At 43.1% G+C, this 13,693-nt stretch overlaps 1 protein-coding gene across 4 annotated transcripts in view; it reads left to right on the plus strand.

Annotated features, from left to right (window-relative positions):
• PAM (peptidylglycine alpha-amidating monooxygenase) overlaps positions 1-13,693 on the plus strand; it is a 553,254-nt gene that overhangs the window by 462,795 nt on the left and 76,766 nt on the right. For all 4 annotated transcript variants that reach the window (XM_030193423.1, XM_030193421.1, XM_030193424.1 and 1 more), the window contains one exon: positions 2,992-3,121. In XM_030193423.1, coding sequence (XP_030049283.1) covers positions 2,992-3,121 — 130 coding nt within the window. The remainder of the gene's footprint in view (positions 1-2,991; positions 3,122-13,693) is intronic.

Here is a 13,693-nt window from a genome sequence, read left to right on the forward strand (position 1 = left end):
AGATGGAGTTGCAATAGTCCAAATGACTCAGTACAAGTGATTGCACCAAATTGCGGAATACTTCCCTTGGGAAGAACAGTTTCACTCTTTTTAGCTTCCACATTGCATGGAACATTTTCTTTGTTACATTTTTCACATGACTGTCTAAAGTAAGGTTTTGGTCAATTGTGACTCCCAGGAGTTTCAGGGTGTCTGCAGCAGTAAGAGTGAGATTTGCATATGGTTACGGAAAAAATGAGTGCTAAGCGCTATTCTATAAAGGGCACTCTGAGTTGGGTGCTGTTTTTAGAATAGCATTTGGCACCAGGATCTGTGCCGAATTTTATATGCGAGGTGAAAACTAGTATAAAAGTGTAAGTGAAACCTGGAGTAAATCCTTACTCCATAATTAGGCGCAGATCGGCCTAATTCTGTAATACTGTGTGCGAATTCCAGGAATGCCCCTCCCATTGCCATGCCCCCTTATTGGAAAATTTTACGCATTTATCTATATAGACTAGTGACTGTAAAGATGCACATGGAAAGTTCAATTATTGCTCATTAGTGCCAATAATTGATATTACCCAATTATCTGCGCTAATTGGCTCATTAAGCAATTAAATTGCACATGCAAATTGGGCATGCGCCCAAATTTGCATGCACAATTTTGAGTAACATAATTAGAATTAAGGGGAAAATGTCCAAAGTCACTCTTTACCTTGAGTGCAAGTAGCTGGTGCGATAAAAAATCCCATATTAGTTTCCTGACATGGAAGTCGAATGTGACATGGGCAGATGGAGTGGCCAGCCATGAAGGCTAGCACACGGGTCATCACTGTGTGCTAGCTGTCACGAATGCAAGTAGTATAGCTACACTTACCACCACCTCCTCATGTGGAGGCAGTAAGTGCAGCTGTGCTACAGGCAATCCAGTAGCTTGGCCACAGACTGGTGCTCCCCCCCCCCCCTGCAATCTTACTGGTCAGATTAGCCCCTCCCCAACTCAGTACCCACCCAAAATATGTAAAGGAATCCCTCCCCTCCCGAACACCTTCCAGGTCCACCATCCCCCCGGGACTTACACAGAGGATGATGGTCCGGACTGGCTCAATCTGTCCTCCTTTTTCTGGAGCCGTATGGTAACCCTAAGCCCTACCCTACCCCCCCCCCCCCCCCCCGAACATCACCTACTTTCTTCTTCCTACAACCAGTCAGTGCCTCCCTTCCTCCACTTAACCAGACAGAGTTCCCCTCCCAGACCCACCTTAAAACCTGATGTTGTAGTGGCCTGACCAGGGCAGTAGCTCCTGCCTCCTCCATCAAAATGGCTGCTGAGACCTTCAGCATCAGTCTGGTGAGACTGCAACTGAAGGGAAGGTTGTGACAGCCATTTTGAGATTAGAGGCATAGGCAGGAGTGACCGTGAATCACTCCTGCCTATGCCTCTAATCTCAAAATGGCTGCCATTTTGATTCACAGTCACTCCTGCCTATGCCAGCTCCAATCTCAAAATGACTGCTGCAACCTTCAGTGGCAGCCATTTTGATGGTGGAGATAGCAGGGGCGGGAAGAACTGGGGATCGCTCCTGTCCCGGTTAGGTCACTAGTTTACCAGGGCTTCTAAAGTAGGACTGGGCAGGGCCTAGGTGTGGTTGGAGGGTGACATTTTTAGTTGAAGGGGTAGATGGCTTTTTTTGGTTCGGAGAGGATTGAGTTTGGGCATTTTCAGTCGAAATATGAATGAATCAGAATTTCAGGCTAGTTTTGGGACTGAAACCAAAACCAAAATTTGTCAGCCTCTAGCCATGACCCCTAGTGATAGTCTTGCAGTTATCAGAGGTTCAGGGGGGATTGGAGCTGCTCATCAGGGAGTTGGGGGAGGGGTTGGCAACAGGTGGTGTGGTTCAGCAGTGGGTGGAGGCATCACAGGTATCTGTACTAATGACATATAACATGGTGCCAGTTCATTAAGTGTCCTCATAGGCTTTGTATTTACTATTGTTAATGAGCAGTAAGATCCCGCTTTGTGTGTGTTCTTTATTTCAGAGAGGAAAACATCACGTGTGGTGCTTTGTGTGCTTGTGCGAGAAAGAAAAGTTGTTTGTCTGTATGAAATTGAGGCTGTATATTTGCGAGAATGTTTGAATTTATATATGTGTGCAGGATGCTGTTGTTGGTATGGGCAGAACTGTACCCCTGCCCCACACACTGCATCACAGCCAAGAGGAGAAGACAATTGACAGAGCAATTTTGGTACCCCCGCCCGACTTGCTCCCTGTGTGGCCATACCACTTGCACGGACCTTGGTACATCCCTGGTTTTGAGAAGTGGGGTATATGTATACGTTATATGTCCTTGCTGATTTCTCTCTTTGTCCTTTTTCAACTTAGGCATGTAAATTTCTGTTGCTGTTCAGTTTATACAAGTGTGTTTGCATAGGAAAATTAGCCACTTAGGGGCTCGAATGCAGGAAAGAGCATTATCTTGCTGCACTTGATATGGGCTATACACACTCTGATACCACAAATGAATAATTTTTCTGTCAATAGAAAATTAAGCACGAATGTTGGTGAAAAAATCTTGGATGTAAATTAGTACGGTGGTCTCTAGCTTGTCTGTTAAAAAAAATTTAAAAAGTCAGTACTACTACTTTAAGCTGTTCCTTAACATGGTTACTCTAATTCTCTTTTTCATATGAATAAACTATGATATTGGGTGGGGATTGGAAGGGAATGCACAATAGTATGAAAACAAAATACTGTATTGTCTAACACTAGGTGGTGGTACTGTTCACTCAAAAAATATTGTGGCATTAATATTTGATAATATTTGTGGTAAATAAAGAAGTTGCACTTAGTGTTTTCTTGGACCAATGTTTGTATTCATTAAACATACAATGGATTTACTGTTATAATTCATGTGACTTAAATTTTATGTGAGCTGCCAGCACAATGCAAGAGTGTGCAACTTTTGACATCTGCTAATGTAATCTTTGCTTTATCTGTTTTCTAGATTTCCACCTAGAAGAAGATGTAGATTGGCTGGGAGTAAAACTGAAGTTGGGTCAAGTTTCTGGGTTGGCTCTGGATGCTAATAATAACTTAGTTATTTTCCATAGGGGAGATCACATATGGGACCAAAAGTAAGTCAGATATTGATGGAATATGTACTGAATCTTAGACGCGTATTTACTAAAGTGCACTAAGTTTGCCCTTGCCACACCTTAAGTGCAAAACTTAAGGGGTGGTACATGCAGGGGGTGTGGCAAACATCTGTCCTACATTTACGACACCTGGGCCAACGCTGATGATGCGTAGAATTGGGTCACCATCTCTGCCTCATATCATCAAAGTTGTGGCTAGGTAATTTCCTTCCTCATTCACCGAGCCCTACCCTCCTTACTCTGACTCTTTACACATGATCCAAGCCCCCCCCCCCCCCCCCCCCCCACACACACTACTCCCCCTGATAAGGTCCCTATTTGCCTTATTTGGTAGATTAACCCCCTAGCTGTTGTACTGCAAGACTACCCACTAGAGCTGCCATTTTGAACTCAAATTTCAGATGAGACAGAAGCTGAGGGAGATCACTTTTTCCCTGGACCCTAGACTACCAGAGATTGCTTCAGTAAATTGAGGGGGGGCTCCTGTCTCTATAGGGTCTCTTCTTGAGGGAACACTTTATCAGAGTTTGTAGAAATTAAACAGTCAGGGGGGGGGGGGGGGAGTCAGGGGATAGGGCTGGATGGAGGGAGTTTCCATGGCTGCCATGTCTTTTATTTTTCTTCTTCAGATGGGCAGCTGCCGTGCTACCTGATTTGAGGTAGCATTAAGGGCACCTGCACTACTGGCATTCCTGACAGCTAGCATGCAGTAATGTCCTGCATGCTAGCTGTCAGTGCTGATCATCTTCACCAGTAACGCACCTGGCTTCTGCCCGTACTAAGTAGCTAGCATAGGATTTCTATGTGCTGGCTGTTTTCAGGTGTTAGTGTAGGTCTGTGCTAACAGCTACCATACACTAGCACCCATGCTAACTTTTCCCCCCAGTTTAGTAAACAGGCCCCATAATGTTTTAAAAAGGTATCGGAAACAGTATATGAAGTTGCCAGTGTATTAAAAGAATGGAAAGATTAATATGGGATATGGAGCATTTCTCCATACAGCTCTGCCAGCACGTCTCATTTATTTTCAGCATCCATTTAACTTCTTACTGTCTTTTATCGCTGCTGTTATTTAGCTTGTGAATATATGATGGGAGTACTTTGATATGAATTTCAGTCTCCTGGGATCTGAATTTAGAACACCCTAGGCTGCTGACCAAAGCTCAGTTGGAAGACAGAATAGCATAAGAATTGCCATACTGGGTCAGATTGAAGGTCCGTCTAGCCCAGTACCCCGCTTCAGTCGGTGGCCAATCCAGGTCACAAGTAGCTGGCAGAATCCCAAAGAGTAGCAGTATTCCATGCTACTGACTCCAGAGATAAGTGGCAACTTTTGCCATGTCTACCTTAATAGCAGTTTACTGACTTTTATTCCAGGATTTTGTCCAAACCTTTTTAAAATCCAGATATGTTTGGTGCCAGTCCTTGTCTCCCCGCACCCAAGTATGATCCTCCAGAACTGCTTCAGTGCAGGAGTGGGATATGGATCCCAGTTTACAACTGAAAATATGTTTGGATAAGATCAATGAGTGGATGTTAAGACATAAGTTGATGGTGAATTTGTCAAAGACTGAAGTTAGTACATGGGAAGATATTTGGGACCTACTTTACCTACTGTGATTAGATATCAGAATGTAGAGATTGTTGTGAAACATCACATTAGGAGTTTTTGATATATTTTTGGACTTTGGCTTATTGGTGCACAATCAAGTGCAACGTATTGTGACATCTTTTTTTCATCTTTGACTTTTAAGTAAGTTAAAACTAAGTACTTATAATGCTGTTTGCATCTGATATTAGAATGGTGGTGCAGAACCTGGCTCTAACTAAAATTGATTACTGTAATTCACTTTATTTGGGAATGATGTCAACTCGGTTTCGGGCTCTACAGATTATACAGAAATCATTGGCAAGACTAATTACTGGGGTGCCTAAATCTGCTCATGTTATTCCTGTTTTATAGTCTCTTCACTGGTTACCAGTTGTGTGTAGGGTGCAATTTAAACTTTTGCTACTGATTCATCAAAGAATATATGCTAATGTTCCTGCACATCAGTGGCGTAGCCAGATCTGACTTTTTGGGTGGGCCCAGAGCTAATATGGGTGGGCACCCAGAAGCCCACCACCAGAGCCATCATTTTGGTTACAAGAGTAATCAAAATGCTCGCTGGTGGTGGGCTTCTGGGTGGAGGTGGGCTCCTCACTACCTAGGGCCAAAAAAAGGTATATTTTAATCATTAAATATACCTTTTTTGCTTTAGGCAGTGAAGTGCTTACCCCACCCAGAAGCCCACCACCACCAGCAAGTATTTTCAGACAAAAACGCAAATCAATTAAAACATGACATGTTAAAAAATATTTTAAAATACATATGTATTTATTACCTGGCTCCCGTAGCTGTGTGGGGCAGCGGGGGAGTGCTGCTGCTGTGACTGTGCATAGATCTAGCCGGCAGGACAGGGCACAGGGTGGACTTGGAGCCGGGACCAGAACCGCGACCTTTCCCATGCGGTACTACGTGTGACGTGACATGGTGCGGCGCCAACGTGCTGTGTGCAACTGCACACTGTGGGCCCTGGCCAGGCTGGCTGGGGGGGGGGGGGGCGATGACGACGACGACGGCGGCAGTGTGGTGGCGTGCATGGTGCCGGCTGCAATTCTTCAAGACTTTCGCGCGAGATTACATGCATCTGGCCAAGGAGGAGCTTCCAGTGAGTGCGACTGCTGAGAAAACCAGGTGGCAGGTGGCTGAGCGGGCCGACAGCAGATTTGGAAGAAATTAAGGTTGTGGCTGCTCAGCTGCTGTAAAACTGGGTGGGCCTGAGCCGAGATGGGGTGGGCCTGGGCCCACCCAGGACCACCCGCAGCTACGCCCCTGCTGCACATAATTTGGAGGACTTTGAAAATTCACCAGTCTTGTCAGGTGCTGAAATCTAAGAATGCAAAGCAGTTAGTGGTACCAACATGACCAGATTATCATTATGCTGAGATTCATGCTTGACCTTTCTCTACTGCAGGACCTATAATGTGGCGCTAGCTCCTTGGTACTTTGAGGCTCTGTGCTAATGTGCTGCAGTTTAAGAAATATTTAAAGGCTTATTATTTTTTGCAACCCTTTTTACTATAGAGCTGGTCTGAATTCATTTTATGTTATGCACAGATTGGATTATGTATGTTTTATTGTGGTTCACTTTGTTTTAAAGTGGAATATAACTATATAAATAAATAAAACTAAATATGGCTGTAGAACACCACTGGCTGAGCTGTTAAGGATAAAAAGAGTATTTGATGTTGCTATTTGATGTACAAGCAGTCTGGATTTAATGCATATGCTCTTTTGGAAAAAAATTGAAAACGTTCTTATGAAGAGATTTGTATAGACAAATATTTTTGTACTTTATGTTTGGGGATTTTTGCTTTTGATTATAAATAATGATGTATTCTTGATAATTATTTTATGATGAACACATTTGGAAGGGTAAATGATTGAAACTATACATAAAGTCTGGACTATATAGAGAATTCTAGCTTGGACTTGGATTTACACATATAGGAGGAGATTCTGTATATGGTGCCTAAAAATTTGGCACTGAAATCAGTGCCAACTAAGCGTATTTTATAATCCTTAGTTGATATTTCAGTGCCAATATCTGTGCGCATCAATTTACGCCAAGGAAAACCTGTTGCAAATCTCAGCGTGTAGATTTGCGCGCACTGGGCCACATTCTATAACTAAACACCTAAATTTTGGAACTCCCATGAAATGCCCATTTCCCCGCCTATAACCATGCCCCTTTTTGCCTCCATGCATTAGACGTTTGGTGCACATCGTTACAGAATACGCTTAGTTGTGCCCCTAAATTCTATTCAGTTCCAATTAGTGCTCATTGAGAAGTGTTATTAGCACTCATTAGCTTGTTAAGGAGTGGAGGAGTGGCCTAGTGGTTAGGGTGGTGGACTTTGGTCCTGGGGAACTGAGGAACTGAGTTCAATTCCCACTTCAGGCACAGGCAGCTCCTTGTGACTCTGGGCAACTCACTTAACCCTCCATTGCCCCATGTAAGCCGCATTGAGCCTGCCATGAGTGGGAAAGTGCGGGGTACAAATGTAACAAAAAAATTAAGTTATGCGCAGTGTTATAGAATCCACGCCGATTCTGACACCTAAATCTAAGCTCACTATATAGAATCCAGTGGATAGCACTAGGTTTTACATATGATGCCTAAAAAAACTGGCACTGAAAAAAAAACCCCATGTAAGCTGTATTCTATAAGCTGCCCCTAAAATGTGGCGCAGTTGATAGAATTAATGCTTAAGTGGAGAGATCGCTCATAAATTTAGGCACCACCATTTGCATTTATGCGTGGAGCACTGTTCTACAATTGTGCACTTAGTTCAAAACCACACCCCAATCCACCCTGAAATAGCGCTGACCCTTCCATTTCCACGCCCCCTTTTTAGAATCACGTGTAAATTTAGGCATGGATCCTGCGCCTAACTTTACACGGGTAAGTCCCAATCAAATTTAATTAGTACCAATAATTTCTTAAAAAGCCAATTATTGGCACTAATTGGCTCATTCTATTAAATTGCATAGGCAAATCGGGAATGCACCTAAATTTGCACATGCAAGTTTTGGTGACCTTTATAGAATCAGGGAGATAATCTATGAATTTCTGATACCTATTGAAATACCAATAGGATCTTTTAGATTTATAAATGTAGCTGTCATTACAAATTTGTAGCATTAAACAAGGTGACAGTATTATTCAAAGACAGCAGGACACAAATGCACACATATGCCTCCCAGTGTTCTATCACCAGAGTTTTTAGAAGCATGTACCACACATGTGCACACCTTCCCACTCCTGACCATTGTGCGGGACCAAGACAGTCATTTTTTCTTTCTGCGGAGCTGTGAGAATGCTACTTTGTTCCTCCTCAATCCTCTGCTTCTGGTGACCTTCCATGAGGTTTTATGCTGCTGTATCATGCTATTTCCCCCCTTGTCAGTGCCATGGGACCTTTTTCCTTTTCCCTTTCCTTTAGTGTACCTAGATTTTTTGGCATTTAATAAATTTGCTTATTTTTCCATGGCTCATTTGGATCACTTAAGCCTGAGCACTTCGGTCAGGTAGCCTTCTCTTCCCCCTCCTCCTTTTTTTTTTCCTGCCATCATTGAGCTGTTTGATTTTGCTGCAGCTGTTTTTCCAACATGTCACAAAAAAATTCCAGTGGTTTTAAAAAGAGTTCCAGATGTGACGCGGTCGTGTCCTGCACAATTGGTACTTGCTGTGTTTGCAACCAGATCATGATGCTTCTCTATGTAAACCCTCTTCCCTTTTACAGGCCAGTAGTCAAACCCATTTCAGCATGGGAAACAGGGAAGGGATTTTACTGTATTTCGTGGTCCCCAAGAAAACAGGAGGATTTCGTCCCATCCTAGAACAAAGGGCCCAGAACAAATATTTGGCAAAAGAAAATTTAAAATTTAAATATTCTAGGAATCATAATTCCTCTCAATATCCTCAGAATCAGCAGTTTCCCTTTTCTGTTTCACGTCCCCCCCACCCCACCCCCAATTATCATCTTGTGCCATCACTACATTTTGGGTAAATAAGGTCTGATACCTCTGCCATAATTTGCAGTAAGCCTTAACTTCTAGTTGCTGAGTATTCATCTTTGCCCTTAATTCTCATTTGGCCATATCATGCATAGCTTTTTACCAGCAATCTAGCTATGGATGGTTTCATTTAACCAAAAACTCTGATAAAACTTTATTGACCAACAACACTGCTGATTGTGTAAACATAAAATTATATGCTGATGCTTTGCCTACTAAGAGTCCCTGCATGTCCTATGAACAAAATGGAGTAAGTACAGTCAGCTGTCGCGTGGACCACCAGCACGATATTATCAGCATTCGTTGTCTAGGTATGGTCCTGGGTCCAGTTCGTAGAGGCAGTGGGTTCCCAAAGAATACACAATCCACACGGGGAGAGAGAGAGAGAATATTGTATTTACATATATAGGCTCACAGTACTTAGCACGGGTAAATATTACAATGCTGTATCTGTGTGTGTGGGTTTAGATGGGAATCATTGAGAGAAAGGTAAGAATGGGGGTGGTGCAGAGAAAGAGAGAAGCCTTGGGGTAGGGCTGAAGGTGTGTGTGTACAGAGAAAGAGAAATATCCTAAGAAAGCAGAGCCATGTCCTCTGAGAGAGAAAGCTTTAGAGTAGGGCTGAAGAAGAAAAGGGGGCGGCAGTGCCAGGGGCTCTGGTGGCTGAAGATGTGTGTGAGTAGAGAAAGAAAGAACTGCCAGCCCAGAGCCATGTGCTCTGCTCTATCTCTCTCTATATATATATCTAACAGGAACACAGAGGGATCAAACAACTTCCTTTCTTCCCAGCCTTTGTTTGTCAGCTCTTTCCTTTACAAACTCCAGTTTACTTTCCTGATGCAAGGACGGTGACCATTTTCACAGGTTATGCTCTTTGAAGTCCCCAGTTTTGGAGCCTATCTGTTTGGCATTCTTTGTTCTTAGAGAGCCCTACTCCCAGATGCCCAGAGAGAATATAGATATGCTAATCTGACAGATATCATCTAGAGATACATTACATAAAGTTATTAAAACTAATACATTCTAGGAATAAGTGAGCTAGGATGCCTTTTTGGTAATCAAAAATGACAAAAAAAAGAGTGGGAAAGACCAAATCATAGAGACAGGAATCACAGTTGATTATTGTAAACATCCACAAATGAAGTAATGAGGTGAGCCAAAGTACACTGAAGAGTAGACCCAGTCCATGTTTCGGTATGTACCTTCATCAGGAGTCCTTAATAAATATGGAAAAATACCTAAATGAATAAAGGTATAAAAAAATAAAATGAATGTGACAATAAAATTGTAAAGAAGGTGAAGAATAACAAAACAGTGAGCACACAGTGACTGAAAAAAAGGGGGCAAAGGAAGATGGGCAGGGAGGGCGCATGACGTATGGGCTCGGGAAGGCTGTTCCAGGGATATGGTGATGCGAGGCAGAAGGGGCGGAGTCTGGAGTTAGCAGTGGTGGAGAAGGGTACAGATAGAAGTGATTTGTCCTGAGAGCGGAGGTTACGGGTGGGAACATACGGGGAGAGGAGTGTAGAGAGGTACTGGGGGGCTGCAGATTGAGTGCATTTGAAGGTTAAAAGGAGAAGCTTGAACTGTATACGGTAGCGGATTGGGAGCCAGTGAAGTGACTTGAGGAAAAGGGTGATATGAGAGTATCGGTTCACGCGGTAGATAAGACGTGTGGCAGAATTTTGGACAGATTGAAGGGGGGATAGATGGTTAAGCGGGAGGCCATAATGCCTGGATGATTTATTTATTTCCTTCCATGCATGGCCTTTCCGTCAGTAATTAAGCAGTTGGCGGGCACTGACCGGTCACTACACATGTAGCGTGTGAGCCCTTAATGCTAGATCAATTGGTGGTGTTAAGGACTCAGGCCGGTTTTAGGCGCGCGCTAGTTTCAGTTTTACCACATATCCTTTTCCCATCCCGTTAAAAAAAGCCCTTTTTTGTAGACATGGTAAAAACTGGTCCAGTATGAGCCTAAAACATGTGCCTCCACTACTGCAGGCCACGTTTTACTGCAGCTTAGTAAAAGGACCCCACAATGATCTATCCATAGGTTTCAAAGATAGGTCCATGATGTCATTGAAAGAAGGGGAGGATGATAAATAAGTAGAAAATCTAAAGGGATAGACGTATCAACATGAAAGAGTAGGGTGTCTGCAAAAGGTAATGAGGTAGCAGCGCAATAAAGAACATGAAAGACTTGTAGAAAAAATTATTGCTATGCCTCCTTCTTGCCATGAAGCGCGCTTACTGATAAGGTAAGCATTGCCAGGTGGGGTGGCTTAATGTAAATAAGAAGCATCGGTATCAAGTTTATACATTAGAGCAAATCCTTGATAAGAAAATGTTTCTTTTTCAGAGAACGTTAGTTAAGAAGTCCCAGAATCAGAGTGCAAGCAGATGAAGAAATATCATTTGCAATAGGGCTGGTTGATAATATGTGAACTAATTGCCATACCTTGGAAATGGTCTGCAGGGAGAAACTGGAGGGGAGGCGATGTCCCCAATGAACAAGAATGAATTGTGGTGAGCTCATGTAGAAAAATAAAAAGGGTATTGCTGCTAAATATGTAGATCTAAATAAGGAAAATATGAAGAGAAAAGAAAGAAGTTCTCAGCGCTTTCTTGGCGCACATGAAGGAGCGTATGGCGCATGCATGCAGTGTGCCCCTATATGGCACCGCCAAGGAGAAGTTTAAATAGCAGTACTAAAAGAAATGTAGTAAGTGTCATTTCTGGACTTTTAATGAAGATCAACATAAGTATTGCCACATTGGGACATACCAAAGGTCCATCAAGCCCACATCCTGTTTCCAACAGTGGCCAAACCAGGTCACAAATAGCTGGCAAGATCCTAAAAAAGATCAATACATTTTATGCTACTTATCCCAGAAATAAGTAGTGGATTTTCCCCAAGTCAATGTAATAATGGTCTATGGACTTTTCCTATAGCAATCTGTCCAAACCCTTTTTAAACCCCGCTAAACTAAGCGCCTTTACCACGTTGTCTGGCAACGAACTCCAGAGTTTAATTACTCATCACTGCCCCCTAGTCCTATTAGTTTTGGAAAGAGTAAACAAACGATTCACGTCTACCCATTCCACTCCACTCATTTTATAGACCGCTATCATATCTCCCCTCAGCTAGGCTCTGTAACACAATACGGGTATAGCAGTCAGCATACAACAGCAGACAAAGTAAGGCTTGCGCTACCAAGGAGAAGTTTAAATAGCAGTACTAACAGAAATGTGATAAATGTCACTTCCAGATTTTTAGTGAAGATCTAGGCAGATAGACTGCAGCTGTCGCAGCAGGGAGACTGTGAGCAATCAGGTGGGCTAGAAATGTGCTAAAGGTCACTTCCAGACTTTTAGCAAAGATCTAGGCAGATAGACTGCTGCTGTCACAGCAGGGAGACTCAGAGCAATCAGCTGGGGGGCTGTGTAACACAAAACGGAGATAGCAGTCAGCATATAACATCACACAACAGCAGACACAGTAAGTTCGGGAATATACCTGGAATAGTCATAAAGGACTCTGGCTGCAACATTTTGAGCAACATACAGGACTTTTAAAATGATCCCACGCAAGTCCAGAAGTAAACCATTGAAGTAATCGAAGCATGGAATAGCAGTACTCTGAATAATTAAATGGAAGTTCGAGAAGGTATGAAGTTCTCTCAGGCGCCTAGTCAACCTTAGCCTGTAAAATACTTTCTTAATTACTTTCTGAACATACATCTTCATTGTTATCTTAGACTCCAACATGACACCTAGATTTCTAATAGAGTTAACAATTGGGATATATTGATAATGACAGACAAGAAAAATACAGAAGAACCAGATAGAATTAAGATCTGTGTTTGGCCATATTACCCCGCAACCACTAAAGTGGAGAAACCTGAACTTGGCAGAGTGAGTTGGCTTTTTTGTTGTATCTGGCTTATTTATGGAACTATATGAGCAAGGAGGGGCCAGTAGTCAGTATTGTGGTAGAGCATAGAGCCATAATCAGGCTGATGCAAGGGTACTGGGCACCCCAGGTGAAATTTCAGCCTTACAATCCCCTAAATACAGACCCCTAATCTTCCCCCTCCCTAAGACATTATGCTTTTAAATATTAAACTTTGTTATGTGTTTGTGTATCAGATACACGCAAATAATGAGTTCAAGATCCAAAAGTCATTTAAGGGGACTTTTACTAAGCTGCAGTAGCTCGCGGTAGAAATCAGCTGGTGGTAAACGCTGAGATGCCCATAGAAATATAATGGGTTGTTCTGTCCCCTGACAACCTGGCACTAGTTATAATGTGACCCTGAAATGTGTTAATGCCTTCACTGCTATTCTTACTTCTAAAGATCTTTACTGCTGCAGTCTTCACTGCTAGGATATGTGTGTGAGCAATGCATTGTGTGTAATGTAGTTCACAGACAACGCAACCCCACTTGCTTGTCTGTATAAGATCCGTTACTACTGGTTGTGATTCTGCTTAGATCACTCCTCTGTCTCAGCCAAGCTTGGCTTCTTTGTTTACGTGCCAGCACTTCCTGGCCATTCTTGCTATCTCTGTCCTGAGAGGTCAGCCAGGTATGACCTTTTCCTCCAATCAGGGGCTGCCCCCTAGAGCTGCCCTTGCCACTCGAGGGCAGGCTTTGTCCCTATTGGCCTTTCTACTCTTTCTTCTCTGAGTCTGTATGAGCTTCTAGCTCTGCCCCCCTGAGTCTGTATGAGCTTCTAGCTCCGCTCCCCCCATCCATGAGGAGGACAGTATCCATTTTGCTCCAGGACAAAGCAATGATCCTGTTGTAGCTCTGGAAAAGCACTAGTCTTTTCACCCTGAAAATACCCTCCTAGAAGAGGGTACTGCACTCATAAGTACATAAGTATTGCCATACTGGGAAAAGACCAAGGGTCCATCGAGCCCAG

Source organism: Microcaecilia unicolor, chromosome 2 (genome assembly GCF_901765095.1).
Source record: "Microcaecilia unicolor chromosome 2, aMicUni1.1, whole genome shotgun sequence".
NCBI lineage: Eukaryota > Metazoa > Chordata > Amphibia > Gymnophiona > Siphonopidae > Microcaecilia > Microcaecilia unicolor.